At 35.7% G+C, this 16,768-nt stretch overlaps 2 protein-coding genes across 2 annotated transcripts in view; both read left to right on the top strand.

Annotated features, from left to right (window-relative positions):
* The window catches only part of LOC135072432 (uncharacterized), a 176,144-nt gene that overhangs the window by 26,165 nt on the left and 133,211 nt on the right, over positions 1–16,768 (top strand). The gene's annotated exons all lie outside the window — the stretch shown is intronic.
* LOC135072410 (sphingosine-1-phosphate phosphatase 1-like) lies at positions 7,393–16,496 on the top strand. Its single transcript, XM_063966315.1, has 4 exons — positions 7,393–7,920; positions 8,133–8,383; positions 8,914–9,086; positions 10,936–16,496. Exons 1-4 carry the CDS (start codon positions 7,497–7,499, stop codon positions 11,351–11,353), a joined length of 1,266 nt encoding a protein of 421 aa, XP_063822385.1. The 5' UTR covers positions 7,393–7,496; the 3' UTR covers positions 11,354–16,496.

Genomic DNA, 16,768 nt, shown 5'->3' with positions numbered 1-16,768 from the left:
TAGTTCAAGACGCTCTGAGGATCGATTGTGATTTATATTATTGGACCGATTCGAGTGTTGTACTAACGTGGATAAAAAAAGATTCACAATGGGACAGGTTCGTTAAGAATAGAGTCGACGAGATAAAGAGATGCACAAGAATAGCTGACTGGCGACATATTCCAGGTTCACTTAATCCAGCTGATTTGGTTTCTCGTGGTTGCTGTCCTAAAGAGTTAGTACAATCGGAATGGTGGAACGGACCGTCATGGTTAAAACAAAGTGAAGACACATGGCCTGACACCTCGATTGTTGAAAATGTCGCAACGAGTGAAGAAAATAGTGTTCAGGAAATAACCGTAAATGTTAATACAGATATACCAAACTTTACGGATATATTTTCTAAAATCAGCAAGTACTCGCGCATCGTTAGAGTATTAGCATTTGTGATACGATTTATTGAAAATTGCAGAAATAGAAATAAAAGGTGCTTGAATAAACATGTTAATTTTAGCGAGTACAATCGAGCAGAAATGAAGTTGTTTGCAATCATTCAACAAGAGTCTTACAAAGGAAAACTAGTGGCAGATAGTAATATCCAGTGTTCACTAGATGACAAAGGAGTTGCGCGAGTGGTGACTAAACTTTTATATACAGATGGAGACACTTACTTCAAAAAGCCAATATTGTTACCCAGCAAACATGACATAGTGGAAAAATATGTTCACGAACGCCATGAGCAGCTATGTCATGCAGGTGTCCAGATTATGATTACCAGCTTACGGCGTAAAGTATGGATTTGTGGCATCCGAAGGTTATGCAGAAAAGTTGTAACAAGATGTACCATTTGTAGAAGATTTTCAGTGAAACATTTTGAAACTCCAAGTGTACCATTACCATTAAACAGGGTAAAGGAAACTTCAGCTGTGTTTGAAACAACAGGAGTAGATCTGGCGGGTCCACTGTATTTAAAGTCAGGAGATAAAGTGTATATTGTTCTATTCACGTGTGCCGTGTTTCGCGCTGTGCATCTGGAGTTGGTAGACTCATTAAGTACTAGCGCCTTTCTTAGTGCATTACGGCGGTTTATTGCACGACGTGGTCGTGTTCACACTATATATTCTGATAACGGTTCGAATTTCACTGGTACCCAAAATTTATTCAAGAAGTTGAATTGGAAAGATATTGAAGCCGAGACGGCAGTAAAACAGATAAGATGGATATTCAATCCTCCTACGGCAGCATGGTGGGGCGGTTGGTTTGAGAGACTGTTCAGAGTTATCAAAGACTTGTTGCGGCGCGTACTAGGTAAAGCTCGCTTAAACTATATTGAGCTGTATACAATTTTATGTGACGTAGAAGCAGTTGTCAACGAGCGACCGCTAACCTACACTGGCCAAAATGACATGGTTAGTACGCTAACACCAGCAATGTTTCTGCACGAGTTGCCAAGTACAAGAGTGGAAGACATAGATGCGGTCGATGCCAAATGCCTCAACTCAGTATCTAAGCGTATGCAGAATCTCAGGATAGAGCTCAGAAGTCGTTTCCGGAAGGAGTATTTGGCATTGCTGATTCATCGCGGTCGGAGGGCTGTGCAGCGGCAAATTAAGGTCGGCGAGATAGTGCTGATAGAGAGTAGCCAGAAAAGGACATTGTGGCCACTAGGCCGTGTCATAAAGATTATGACGGGTACTGATGGATGGCCTAGAGTGGCGGAAATCCGGACGGCGACAGGAGTGATGACGCGACCGGTGCAGCGACTCTATCCTCTGGAACTAGAAGCAGAGAATTAGTTTTTTCTCTTATTTATTCTTCGGAGGGTTGTACAAAACCTCTTTTTGAGTTTGTCGATGGACGGAAGATTTTATATTTTTATTTGTTTGACAAGTGATTTAGCTGTCAATAAAATGTCCGCATAAAGTAAACATCTCTTTCTTTACAATCCCATTTTATTTTCTACAGCCTCAGTCCCCTCAGTTGTGAATTCGGAATCGCCAGTTGTAATTTTAAAATCGCATCACAGAGTGAAGTAACTAACACCAAAAAACGGCAGAGCGAAGTGATTTCGAATGTTTCAACTGCTACGTTTTGTCACTTGTCTAGGAGGGCTAATTTTAGTCTAAGGAAGGGGAGCTTAGATTACGTTACAGGAAACGCACAATATAATAAAAGAAAATAATGTAAGTAGCTGAACCTTTTTGCTATTGAGCACCATGAAAATTTAACACAATTTAGCCGATTTGTTTATTTTCACAATCGATTCACAATGTCTATGATGAGGCGACCGCAGGAACGTCACTATTCGTGCAATCCTATCAATGAAGTACGACATTTTCTGGTGCAGATTTTATCGCCATAAATTATGAAACTTGATAGTCATGGATTTGACTGACAGCTGTCCGTCAAATTCCCGCCCCGCACCCCGCACTGTACATATTTTGTTCGCGATGTCTGTTCTATACGTAGTAATATTACTTCAATGCCATGCTTCAATGGTCAATGCTGGCAAAAAGCCAAGGTTGATATTTGCTAATGATTAAACCAACGTTTTTAACCTTACAGGAATGTAATTTTTCATATTTATGCAAAGCGTGCTGTTCATTTCTTAAACCATATTTTGTTGCCTCACATTCAATTTTTCGAGGGTGTAAAAAGCTTGAAACTGGACTTTCGGTGGTTTTAGTTTTTTGCACTTTAATATTGTGAATGTTTGTGCTCGCTGATATTCTTAGACGCCGGTTAGAATACCAGCTAACTTCTTCTTCTTCTTCTTCTTCACTCACCAAATTTGATTCTGTATGTTTTATTAATGTCTCTATAAGGTGTACCAGAATCTCATGGCAAATAGGGAAAATAAACTTTGTTGAGAGCAATACTGGGGAAATTGGAATAAACGATCTTGATACTATTTAATTTTTTACTTTTATGACTTTAATATTAATGAACATGAAGTACGAATATACATTTTAGGTAGGTACTAGCGGCCGCCCGCGACTTCGTACGCGTGGATCCCGTTTTACCGCCTTCATCTATCTACCGCGGTTTAGATTTTTTCATACAAATGTTTTTTCCCGCTAACTCCCGTTCCCGTGGAAATTTTGCAATATCCTGTTGTAACTAAGCTTTAAGTTTACTAAGGTACCTGCATGCCAAATTTCAAGCGTCTAACTTAAGCGGTTTAGATTTTTCATTCAATAGGATTTTCCCGCTAATTCCCGTTCCCGTGGGAATTCCTAAGTATACTATAACCTGCGCAGGAGTACGAAGAATAATTGTACCAAGTTTCGTTAAAATCCGTCGAGTAGTTTTTGTTTCTATAAGGAACATACAGACGGACAGACAGACAGACAGACAGACAGACAGACAAAAATTTTACTGATTGCATTTTTGGAATCAGTATCGATCACTAATCACCCCCTGATAGTTATTTTGAAAATATATTTCATGTACAGAATTGACCTCTCTACAGATTTATTATAAGTATAGATGAGTATGAAGAATGTTGTTATAAATAAATCGTACCTATATTACTTAAAGTAACTAATTTTATTATGCACCATACTTTTAACTTATCACTTCATTCAGAACTAGAAAATGATTCTAAGAACTCCACTTGCATTTCTTGTTCTTCAATAGATGATCAAGATAAAGAGGTATTGTAAATAAATAAATTGTTCTTCCAACATTTCAATGGAGAAGTTTCCTGATGTTAAAAAAACTATATTTCTCTGAATGGGATTAAAATATATACCAAAACTAAAAAGACGGTGAAGTTTTTTTTTTAAATCGATCTAGAAATGTCTGGGAAATTAATTATTTAAATTACCTACATACTTATTTTAGCGTGGAATTGAAACAGGCGGTGCCGTTCTTTTTGTATAAATGGCCAGGTCTGGGATATTTAAAAAAAGGTTACAAAATTTTACTAAGAAAGAATCTTGAGTGACTTAAAAAAATAGAAATAGATTTAAAAAAATATGGATCTGTCAACAGCACTGGATCAGGGGTGATTTACTGTTTGTACCCCGAATGACTGTCGTGCGTGAATACACCGATCAAAACGCGGCGTGAATAGTTATGCGCAACTTTAGGGCCCTGTAACTTATTTATTTGTAGAGACATTTTCATGATTCTTTCACAATGATTATCAGTTTTACTTATATTTATTTCAAGTTTATTTAAAAGAAAAAAAATTATAAACTTCTCCATTATTCAATCTTGCTTGATGAAATCTTTTTCAATTTTCTTTACATGGTCATGACATTTTGACCATTCCTCTGCACCAATTTGTGAGATATACCTGAAAACATCGATAAAGCAGCTATTAAGTAAGAATAAAATCAAATCAAAATCATCTTTATTTGTTTAGACTAATTAAATTAGTTCTTGCAAATCGTCAAATGCTCTTAAGGAGCCTATACATGTCTCATTCTTTTTTTGCCCTACCTTAATAAAAAAACATAACCCTCCTTCTGACGCAGTTGGGTAATAAGCTAAATGTATCAAACATTTCAGTCCAACTCACTGTCAACTCGACGGCGCGTTTAGAATCAAAGATTGACTTTGAATTATGCCTTATTTTACAATTCACATTGAAAACAATATGACTTACTTGAGCTTTTTCGACTTTTTCACAAAAATAACAAATAGTCAAGAAGAGATTACAAAATTTTTGCAGCGACTGACAGATTTCATAATTTTCTTTGACAGGTGACAATTAAACCATAGACAATTGCCATATGAAAAACACACTTTTCCAATATTTTTGTTTGCCATGAGATTCTGGTACACCTTATACTATAGCCTGACCAGGAACATAAAAACCTTGGCATAGAGGCGCGTCAATTGCATTTGATAGTGCAACACTGAGTACAGTCGTATCTGTGTTAAATTATTAGGCTAACTTTATGTATCAGGATTCAGGATTACGGGCTAATTTGATATTTTCATAAATTAAAGAAAAAATATTATTATAGGTAACCTGGTTTAAATAAATTAAATGAAACCATCAATCGAGCTAGTAGGATTTATTTTATTATTCATCAATAATCAAATTCAGAACTTGAATATTCAACTGCAATGTCTGCTCAAAAATAGGTAGTTGAAACAAACCACAGCTAATTTTCATAGTGGACTGTACTATACGATAAACATGTCAATCAATTTGACAACCTTTGTCGGAAACCTTATTCAATAAAAATATTGTCCGAACCCTTAGTATTTCTCTTCGACAAATACTTTAACACATTGTAAACCACTTTTCTTTCACGACTATAAAAAGGTTTTAGCAATTTAATTCACAAAATCAATTGCGCACATTTAAAATAAAGTTTGTTTACACTTTGACAGCAATAGACTGACATGCAAGGTGACATGTCAATGAAGTTTTCAGTTACTGTTGCCATTAAAATAAATTAGTACCATTAGTTTTCCGCAACATGGCGAGGGTTTTTATGTTCCTGGTCGGGCTATACATCATTTATTATAAATGTATCCTCCGTTTGCGATGAGGCTTCCATCACAGATCTTAAAGCTGAGTGTTCTGCTAAGTCTGACAGATCTATTGTCATTGGCTCATAGGATATTTTTTGTTTTTTTGGAAACATTTCATCAAAATATCTCCCTTTGGAATATTTTTCTTTGGCAAATTGGCGTGCACTTGGCTTACCCCACTGTTGTTCGTAACATGTTTTTGACAGGCTCTCTTCATGGTTTATAAAGTGGATCAAAGCAGCGATATGTTTGCATTTACCACTTTGATTATAAACACAGCTACATTTCACACTTGTGACTGTATTCACCTGCAATCAAATTAATATTTGAATATTACGTCTATCAAAGCTGGATCAAACTAAGTATTAAATTCAAACGGAAATAATTACTTACGTTTAAAACCGTTTTGTAAGCTTAGATTAAGTACTTAGATTAATCTAAGTTTGTAAGATGGCAAAAATAGACGTTTGTCTTATGATTAGAGCGTGAATTATTGAACGCTGCCCTTGTTTTGTTCTTAATTCTTCTACATCTCGGACATGTCCAGCCAATACCAACAACTTTCCTAAAATACAGTTTGTGGTTGGAATTTGATATTGTAACACTCATAAACCCGGTCTTCAAAACAATACTCATTTCTATCTGAAAACGATATTTAATTTATTATTAGCGATACAGGAACATTTAAATATATTTACTGTTATACAATGAAACCATAAAAGTAGCTTTTTCTTTTTGTTTTACTGTAAAACTACAGTAAGCAAGGCTAATGGAGTAAAGTTCTATGGATCGATGATTGCAGAGTCACCTTAAGAGCTCCAGGCGGCCGTGGAAGTGTATAGAGAAGGTGCGGAGAAGAGTTACTACGCAAACAGACAGTTTTCATAAAGAGTTTACTCCATTAGTCTAACGTCCAATTTGCATGTTCTCTAGAAAACGTAAGTCGCACTTCGCGAAGGTATCGGAGAAGTTCTGGTCCTCGAGCTGGTCTTCGAGTATGCAGGTTATGATCCTCCATCCTTCTTCTTATTGTTTGCTCACTGATATTCACTAGGCTTGCTGTTTGTTACCGCTGGCGTATCTCAAACGTAGTGAGAACCCGATTTCTTGATATTGCAAGGACGATAATCGGGTCATCGTGCGCTGATTTAGACCTTAATTCCCCACTTCTTGGTCTTCTTGTGTAAAAGTAGGCGGTCTGGTCATGCCTTTTTAACGTGTATCTTAAGTTTGTAAGCCATAAGTTGAAAGTTTCAGCCATCTCCCGCTGCATACGCCCTTGACTTCTAAGCAGCACTATTTGAGCAACTTGAGTTGGAGTAATGGGCATTATTCTCAAATTATGGAAACGAGAATAACCCTAAGATTAATTTAAAAACAAAAAACAAAACGCCAAACCTTTACAAAATTTAATATCGAATTTAAACTTACCCGTACTCTTTACGCTCCAACAACGAAATGGGTTTCCAGAGTCAAAAAAGTTAAACAGACGCATTTTTGTATAAATCTAGCCTCTTAAATTAACAAAAACAAATGTTCTGTTAACATGTCACACGAAACTTAGGTATACAACACCTATTTGGCCTCATATCTTGGTGTTTAGGCTTGGGCCAAATTCCGTGCCGCTGAGTGTATTTTCTAAAATTCGTGTTTAAACGACTTTAATGTGTAATAATGTGGATGAGTAAGGGCAAATGAAACAAAAACTCATAGAGGAATTATCCTCTATGTTGTAACTCGTCTCACTTGAAACTTGAAAATGGCACAAATAAAGTCGGCCACGCGTGTATTGTCAATATCAAAAAAGAAGAAAAATATTTATGACGTCTATCAATGTCAGTTAACTGACACTTTATTTACGTCAATTGTTCTGTCAAAACTGTCAACTGTCAATGTCATCTTCTTACCTATCATCTGTCTGTGTGCTGTGTACGACGGTCGTAAAATTGGTTTTCCACGCTTTTAGTAAAATTAAGGCTAGTTATTTAATAAAATAAATGGTGATTTTATTTTGAAACACAATGTGGGACAACGCTATTGAATATTTGAAGGATCCACTACTAGTAGTGAAGGTGCAAAACTTTTTCGGAGTGATATACAAAAGTACTCGACAGAGCAATGAATCATCCGAAGTGTTACATTCCGATAGGAAAGAGTTCTTGACCGAAGAGTTTGACTTAAAGCAGCACAAGCGGATTCCTAGTAACATATCAAGTAGTTCGCAATCGTCCCAGTCGTCGTATGATACGGATGTGTCCCAGGAGAGTGGGAAAGGAGAGGTGGTGTGTACGATAAACAACAGGTTTTGGTATTACCTGTTCGTGGTGGGTACGGCGCTTGGGGACGAAATCTTCTACGCGACGTTCATCCCCTTCTGGTTCTGGAACATAGATGGCGCTGTCGGCAGGAGAGTGGTCCTGGTGTGGACCGTTGTGATGTACATAGGTAAGTATAGTAGTAAATATTGGCCCAAATATGCTCTTAATCTCAACTAGAAACTATATTATTAATATACTCTCTACTAAACTAAATATCCAGTAGCCTGTAGTTTATTATTTTTTATTTTTCTTCACAGAAAATTCTATTTCTGAATAGGTTTTATCTACACCTTTTTATTAAGATCAAGACTGATACTCATTTTATTAATTACTTTTCAGGTCAAGGAATCAAGGATATTGTCCGCTGGCCACGGCCTGGATATCCCGTTAAAAAGTTGCAAGAGAAATGGGCGATAGAGTATGGTATGCCTTCGACACATGCTATGGTTGGGGTGTCGATACCATTCTCAGTGTTATTCTATACGATGGATAGGTACCAGTATCCCGTGCACTGGGGCACAGTAATTGCTGTCTCGTGGTGCACCCTGATTTGTGTGAGCAGAGTTTATCTTGGAATGCATAGTGTTTTGGTAAGTTGGTGAATATGCTTAATTATTCATATCATTTACGTGGTCTTTAGTTACATTTTGTATGAGAACATCATTGTATTTTAATTAGTAGAGTTTACCTTCAATGATAATGTTAGATGTTAGCATATTGTGTAACTTTCTTAACAACATATCATCAAAATTACTTATCAATGATCATGTTTTGGTTAATGTTGCCATAAGGCTAAGATAAGAAGTTGATCTCCAAAGAATAATTATTAATTAATCTATATATATAAAAATGAAACCCGTTTTCCGTTGTCACGACATAACATGAAAACGGCTTGACCGATTTGGCTGATTTTTTTTGTAGTTTTCTAATACTCTGTACAAGGTTTTTACGGAAAAAAATATAAAGAAAATCTCTACGCTAAGGCGGTACGAAGTTCGCCGGGTCAGCTAGTTGTTTATAAATCAACAATTAATCGGTGAATCTGAACTTGAAACTGTATGATTTAATTTTAAAGAGAATAATAACATATTTTGTAAAGCCACAAAATTTTAAATTCCAGGACATAGCTGCCGGTCTATTCCTGTCGACGAGTCTTCTGGCTGTGCTAATCCCACTCGTGGACTGGTTGGACGGAGTTCTGCTCTCAAGCTACTGGGCTCCAGTTGTTGTTATTGCTCTGTCTATACTTGTGATAGTATTCTACCCTAATGCAGACAAGTGGACCCCTACAAGGTAATTATAATTAATTATTAAATTGATCAGGTAAGTAGGTAGCGTTTGTCAATTGGACATAAATGGACGTATTCTAAAAGCATCATTGGTACTTGGCATAGAACTCACAGAATACCAGTATGAGGTTTGGTCCTCAGATATGAGTATGTATAGACATATTCATATCTGAGGACCAAACCTCCCTATACCACCATTTTGGGAACTACTGGTCTATACCCAAAGTTGTCTGGGTTACGACTCATCTAATACAAGTTCCCAAACTCGGGAAATATGGGAAATTTCGCCCGCTGCCCAGCGGTTGGATCGGTAGGGTGGTGTGTCGTTCTACAAGCAGGGCCCATTCAATGTTCGCTCCCGACCCACCACTGGTTCGCGACCCATAGTTTGGGAAACCCTGGTCTATACTGTTCTTATCTTTAGTTAAGTATTTGTAAAGAGACAACATTAATTTTTATCATACAATTTGAATAATAAGATTTTTACACATGATACATGACTCATTTGGATTAAGATAAGGTAAGTCTAAAACTGCGTATATTATTAGATAATAATTTATTTATTTAGATGACTTGATACATTGGACTCTATCCATTCCTCTCTCACCAAGGAATATTTCATTATCCTCCTAAGACCACGCGTACATAATTTTGCACAAAATTTAATACCTCTGTCAGTCACAGCTTTGTAATTAAGTTTTAGTCGTAACTGACCACTGTGCAATTTTTTGTTCATATTCTTTAAAGTCTTCTATTGTTTTTACGAATCTTCCCGCGACTAGTTTTACTCAAAATGACTTGAATAGTCTATATTGCCTATGGCATCAATGTCGCCAACCAAAAAAAGGTAAAAACTGTCAAAACCAGCTGTGACGAACGAGGAAAATGCCACTTTGTATGCCGCGGCCTCGTGCTAGAAGAAAGTCTCTGGGTCTGACAGCAATAAACTAATTTGTGCATAATTTGGTCTTGACGAGTACCATGTTATTTCAAGTCTGGGTCTTAGGAGGTTATAAGAATTCTTATTTGTCTTTGTTCTACCCCTGATCGATACCTATATCGCCATATAGACATCTAGAATGTCCTGATTAGACGGCGCCGTAGTTTCTTATCACATTGTCTAGACATACAGATTGATTCAAGCCTGGGGAATGTCGTACAGACTGATTTTTCCATCACTTGCGTTCAGTTTCGCAATTTTAACTATCTTAGGTCACTGAAAATAGGAGTTGTCCTATTTTCCCCAGTCGCCACCCCACACTGCTGGCTCATCGTATAGTCCATTGGTCGATTGTCTATTGTCGGCCGTTTGGTGTAGTGGTTCAGAACGGACTACTATGCCGAGAGGTCCCGGGTTCGATTCCCGGCCGGGCAGAAATTGAAATGATGTGAATTTAATTCTGTGACGGGTCTGGGTGTTTTCTATGTATAATATGTATGTATTTACAAAAAAAAAGTATTTAAGTATGTTTATATCCGTTGTCTAGTGTACCCATACATAGTACAAGCTATGCTTAGTTTGGGACTAGAAGGCGCAGTGTAAAATGTTCAAGGATATTTATTTATTTATAGTAGACCACGTGGCGCGGATTTTTTAAGGAATTATGTCATTTATAAAAAAAAATATCAAATAGTATAACTCTCGTATTCACAAACCGGCTTTTACCCGTGGTCCCCCCAACATGTCCCCATGTACGGCGCCATAGATTTATAAGACTTAATTCCTAAGTTCATGTTTATTTGAGAATAAAGGAAACATCGAAATTAATAATTGCAAGAACATTTTTTATAATATCTTCACATTACACATGTGCCTTGGTTTAACCGCTCTAAAATCTTTTTTATCTCATCAGGGGCGACACAACGATGATAGTGAGCGTGTGTGCGGGCATCCTCGTCGGATCATGGACCAACTACCAGCTCGGAAACATGCACGCCAGCAACCTCTCACCCCCCTACGAGATCATCTGGCCCTCCATCGAGATGTTGGGATGCACCATCCTCCGAACCATACTGGGATTCTGCGGAGTCCTAGCAACCAGAGCGATCGGCAAGTCTTTCTCGTACGCATTCATCTGTGCCCTCTTAGGCAAGGACAAAAACGAACTGCGCAACTCCGAGAACAGCTTAGACAACAAAAACAAAATCATCGTCGAGTTGTGCTACAAATATTTCACTTACGGAATGATAGGGTTCAACACGACATACGTTTTCCCTAATGTGTTCGATTTGCTGAAAATCAATAGGCCTACTTATTATACTGAAATTTAAATGTTTCGGTTGTGAAGTTCGAAATTTTCACTGCCCGGGGCTTCGCTCGCGTGGGTTTAGCCTTGTAAAGTATCTCGCAACATTCCAGTTAAGTAGAATATGCTGAGAGGTAGTTTAGTATTCAGAGTGAAATTCAGTGCCTGGTGTAACCATCTACTACAAACGATATTTTTTGTTCAAAGAAATTTAAAGCGATCATTAAAGTTTTCCTAAGATACAGAAACGAAATCTTTCAGTTTTCACTATAAAATAGTAGGTATTTAAATAAAAGCTTGCCTAGATTAGTATGGTGCGATGTCAGAGGTTAGATAGTGAAAATGTTATGGAAGATTTCATTAGGCGTAGTACCTAATCATCTTTCAAAAATGTCTATAGTGATAAAATAGTGGTGTGTAAAATGTTATTAGACAATTATATCGAGAGAGATTGTTAATTATTTTTTCATAATTATGCACAAATAAAACATACTTAGTGGAAATTTCGCACGCAGCATTTTACACTGTGTAGCGAATACGAGTTAAAATTTAGCATTGTATAACTGTAGCCAATCGTCGGGAAACCTTGAATATGGATGGTTTACGATCAATGGTAGAATGCGGAATTCCTAAAATAGAATAAATGTTCCAAATTAGATGTGGATACTTCAAAATAAACGCCATCTCGTTTCCGCAGTCTTTTCAAGTTAATGACTAATGATATAAAATGGTAATTTGTTTTCATTTATGAATAGGCTCGTGAGCGAGACATCTATGTAAATTAGTTTTGTATTATCGTTTTATTTAACATTTATATTTTAGACGTACTAAATGTTTTTTAGATGATGGGCATATTGGGCGTTAAACCAACAGAAACAAAAAGTATACTAAATTAAAGCTTAATACTAGTACTTTATTTCATTGTATGACAACAATCCTGAAATACGCGGGGATACGGAGATAGAGGTCATAGAATATGCAAAGTTTCCATAGTATTTCACATCACACTAGGGTAATAAAAATAGTATTAGGTCAATTACTTGCTTGTATCGATCATATTGATAGTATTGTATCATATCTTACTATCGATTCTATCGATTAAGTATGTAAGTATACCGAATAAATCACAATCGATTATTCGATTGCAATAATCGAGTATAATGCTGAAAATAAAGAATCAAACTAACAATCAAATGATAGTGATGATGGTAATCAACAAAATCGAATTGTTAATCGATAAATCGTTATTTGGCAATATCCATTAATAATCGATCCGTGATTGATTATGCGACAATACTACAGCTTAACTGGTAGAAATCCCATTGAAACATGACTGTGTTCATTTTATTTCTCTAAATGGTACCTACGAGTAGGTGTAGTCCTACTCACGTAATGTAGAACATGGTACTTATTTTATACCACTTGTTGGCCCCACTCCTTAACTGTTGGACATAATAATTGATAAATAACTTAATGTATAAATGTAGGTATATTAATTAATAATATTTTTTGTTTGCGCAATAAAACACATATGACTATTATACATTATGTAAATTTCCAAGCAAACCCGGGAGTTTTTGGTAGTTATTTATATGAAAATATATTTCTGATACTAAGTCCTAACAGATAATAGTAGTTACATTTCTGTTGGTTTTACGCCCAGATTCCATAGAAAAGTGCCCATCATCCTTTCTACAAAATGCGAATAAATACATATTAGCACAACTGATACAATAAATTGTCTTTCATTGATTCTAGAGGTTGCGCCACTATCAATATTTACGGTGAGGCATTGGGTAGCTAATCGAAATATTTTAATTGTATTTGAATATGGTTTCACTTGGCAGACAAATATGTGGGTGTGTGTTGTGCCTTTAAGGTGCATTGTTATTTTTTGTTATCAAACTGTCAGCCCCTCTAGACAAAGCAACACTCGTGACAGTTTTAATTTTGAAATCGCTTCAAGTATTTTTATTCAAAAACGCCGGGGCGAAACGATTTCGGTATTTCAACTGTCACTTTGTCTAGGGGCTGGCATAGGTTCGTTCACTCAGCACATTAATATTTGAACACCATGGTTTGTTTTAAATTACTATCTATTTTTGTACACGTCATACCTGAATGTATAAATGTAAATATTGAAAATTTATGTAACTGAGCTAGTTTGAGTCTACTGAGTTACGTGGTGGTAAAAAGGCAGTGATTTCCAATTAGTTTTTTTAAAGTTGAGTCCAAATAGACGCATGGCTTAGTTTCAAAACTTTTATAGGACTGTCTAATTCACAAACATTGCTATGAGGTCTCACAGTGCGCGTGAACGCACAGGGTGACCTACGAACCAATCACAAAACTCCATAATCTATTCAACGTTGTGTGTTCGATATGCTGGTTCACTTAAGCATGCATCGATTGTGAATACGGGGGTAATTTTAATAAAGTATATTGACAGTGTATATGAGGTTAGTTCAAGAGGTATATTTCAAAGCCTGTCGCGTCTCCCGTGGTAGTCTGCGGGTTCGAATCCAGCTAGTAGTAAAGTCATTGACTTGACATACTTTATTTTATTAATTTATTTTAGTGTTTTATCTGTAATCTAGTCGCTATAGTCTGATAAGTTTGAAGCAAATGTAAGAATTGATTGATTAATTTCCGCTCAATCACTCCCACACTTGAAATGAAAATTAAATCATTCCGCACCTCTGCAATAATCTAGGTTTAATGCATAGTAATACCACTAATTGGGAATCGCTGCAAGATTTTAGAAGTATGACATTACATCACAATAATTTATAAACATAGCACAATAATAATAGGTCTGTCCGTTATTTGTATGTACTAGGGGAATATGAGTGAATGACATTGGCGTTATCGGAACCCCGTGTTTCAACACGCTTTAGTTAGTCATGGGTTTCTCATGTTTAATATGGGTCGTAAATTTTATACAATAGTTTGCAACTAGTAAAATAAAACGTATTTTCAAACGATTTTAATATTTCTCACTACTTACTATTTCTATTAATACTGGATGATTTTTTTACCGACTCGATATTTGATGCAAAAAATCCGCTGTTTTTTTCCAAAAGTTCGATACAGGTTGACCAAAATGTTTTTTGGTCAACCTGTATCGAACTTTTGGATTATACATACAGCTGTTTTTTTGCGATTTCAGAGTTGGTTTCATAGTGAAAGTTGTAATTCATGTGTAAAACATCCTGTAATACATAATATCGATACGTTAAAAATCATCCTGTATAGGTATAGCTCGTTTCATCCACGAAGACGCGCCTCATCAATTTTTGGTCGAGGGAAGCGCGGGGTGCGGTGAATAATACATTTTCTACAACATAATTATGTCTTTATCGTTTTTCCTTATAGATAACATTATGTCGAATATAAAATAACGAGTACCTGTAATGTGAATATTGTTTGTTGTTAGTATTTGTTTATCATAGACTCCGCCTAGGTTTTTCCATTAAAGCGAACGCATGTAAGTACCTAATCGTAATGATTTCTATATTTTCCATTCAATAGCCCAGAGTTTATTAATTGATTTAATTATATTTAATTCCACTACGATGGTATAATAACCATTTGCAATAAGTAATCATTTGTTATACAGTGTATACAGTTCATAATATAAATATCGAGTAATAAAAATATCCAGTTGTGAGAAAGAGGCTTCTAAATGGTTAAATCTTTCATGACGTATATCCTTTGGCCGATTTATTGTCATTCATTTGTTAAACAATGAATATGAATGCAAAATTGACGCAAAACAAAACAATTGATATGCTTGTTTCTAATGCAAAATTTATGAATTACCGTCATTACAGAAAACAACATACATAGGTAATGTAATTAGAAATTCGTGTTAAAAATCCGTCATAATTTTCTTAGTTTTTTGTTGATTTTGACGTCAGAACTTACAAATGATAATTATTTTGTGAATATGTTTTTAATTGGTAATGCTTATCTGTAATAAAAGTTTCGAAATTGTATCATAGTGTGTATAATATGATTTTTATTTCAATTGCTAGATGCGTTCGCTCTAGCTGTAAGTTGTTACACGACCATTCCAAATTCTAATGCAGCAGCTGTAGCAGTATCAATGTTGCAGTCAAAACTCATAATCACTCAATATCACTTTTGACTAATTTTTCAGAAGTCAAAAGTGGTTTCACCTCATTTAAAATTTTACCAATCTATCCAAAAATTCAGTTTTGACTGTAACATCAATACAGAAGTTTCTTCGAATCCTTATCTATGATATTAAATTGTAATTTACACATTGTTGTAGCGTATTAATTTTCAGACGTCAAAAGATTATAGTAGGTAGCTTAGTTGTTAAGCCGAATGTTGAGGCGTACCACATGGTCTTCACGTGACAAACTATTGTTACGCAGTTAGTCTATCTATTATATAGGGTCGATGATCTACCATTGTATGCCAAAGCTGATGTCTATCGAATTTCCGTATGCAAGCCAAAATCTTGAATTTGTTCAAATCAAAATTACGAACTCTGGTACCTACTAATTATGTAAAAAAGCACACATATCTACCCATGTTATAACTGCTTACGCTTACAGATAAATATTATTTTCACCCATCAAAATGATCGATTAAATTAATAAGAGATTAGTAGTAATTCAGGTACCTACTTTGGTGTCTGTTCAAGGGTTTAAATATTGAAACATTCCACCCGAATAGGGACACCTGGCATCACCCTACGGCTTTCGGACCATATCGACTTGGTATACAGTCGACAACGACATATGCGTGTAGTCAGCGTCAAATAGTTAGTGACACCCAAAGTAGTAAAAAAGATCGCAACACGTCTTTGTTACAATTGAAATAAAGTTGTGTTGTCCACTGGGTGTCGCGAACTATTGGACGCTGACTGTGCTAAATACCTACGTCATCTGCGTCTCGGCAAATAATACGCATCAAATAAACAATTTGTTACTAGAAATTGCAGATGTTTACGTGTAAATAACTATGTTAGTTTTTTTTGTATCTTATTATTTTGTTGTTCCATAGTGCCTCTTATTTATAAGGTACAAGCCAACAAACGCGAGAGCTATGTGGCGTGTGCCAGTATGAACAATCTTGTGATACATATTTTATGAAGTTACTGCCATCAAAAATTAAAAGTATTTGCACTATTATAAGTTTGTTTCATTTCAATCAAGTTAAATTTAAGCGTCATAACTTAAAGGCATCCTACACAATGTGACAGGAATTTGAAATAATAATCAGGTTGCCATAATTTTAATAAATATATTTATGAATATTATACATTCAACGTAACGATACTTACATAGAAATAGAATACATAAACAATCGCTTAACTATAAGTACTATAATCATAATAACATTAAAAACTATAGGGTATAATAAATATAGTGAAGTTTGTTAAATGTTTGGTTAAACCAGAATAAAA

This window comes from Ostrinia nubilalis, chromosome 6, assembly GCF_963855985.1.
Source record: "Ostrinia nubilalis chromosome 6, ilOstNubi1.1, whole genome shotgun sequence".
Taxonomy (NCBI): Eukaryota; Metazoa; Arthropoda; class Insecta; order Lepidoptera; family Crambidae; genus Ostrinia; species Ostrinia nubilalis.
This window is presented reverse-complemented; position numbering and strand designations above follow the sequence as displayed.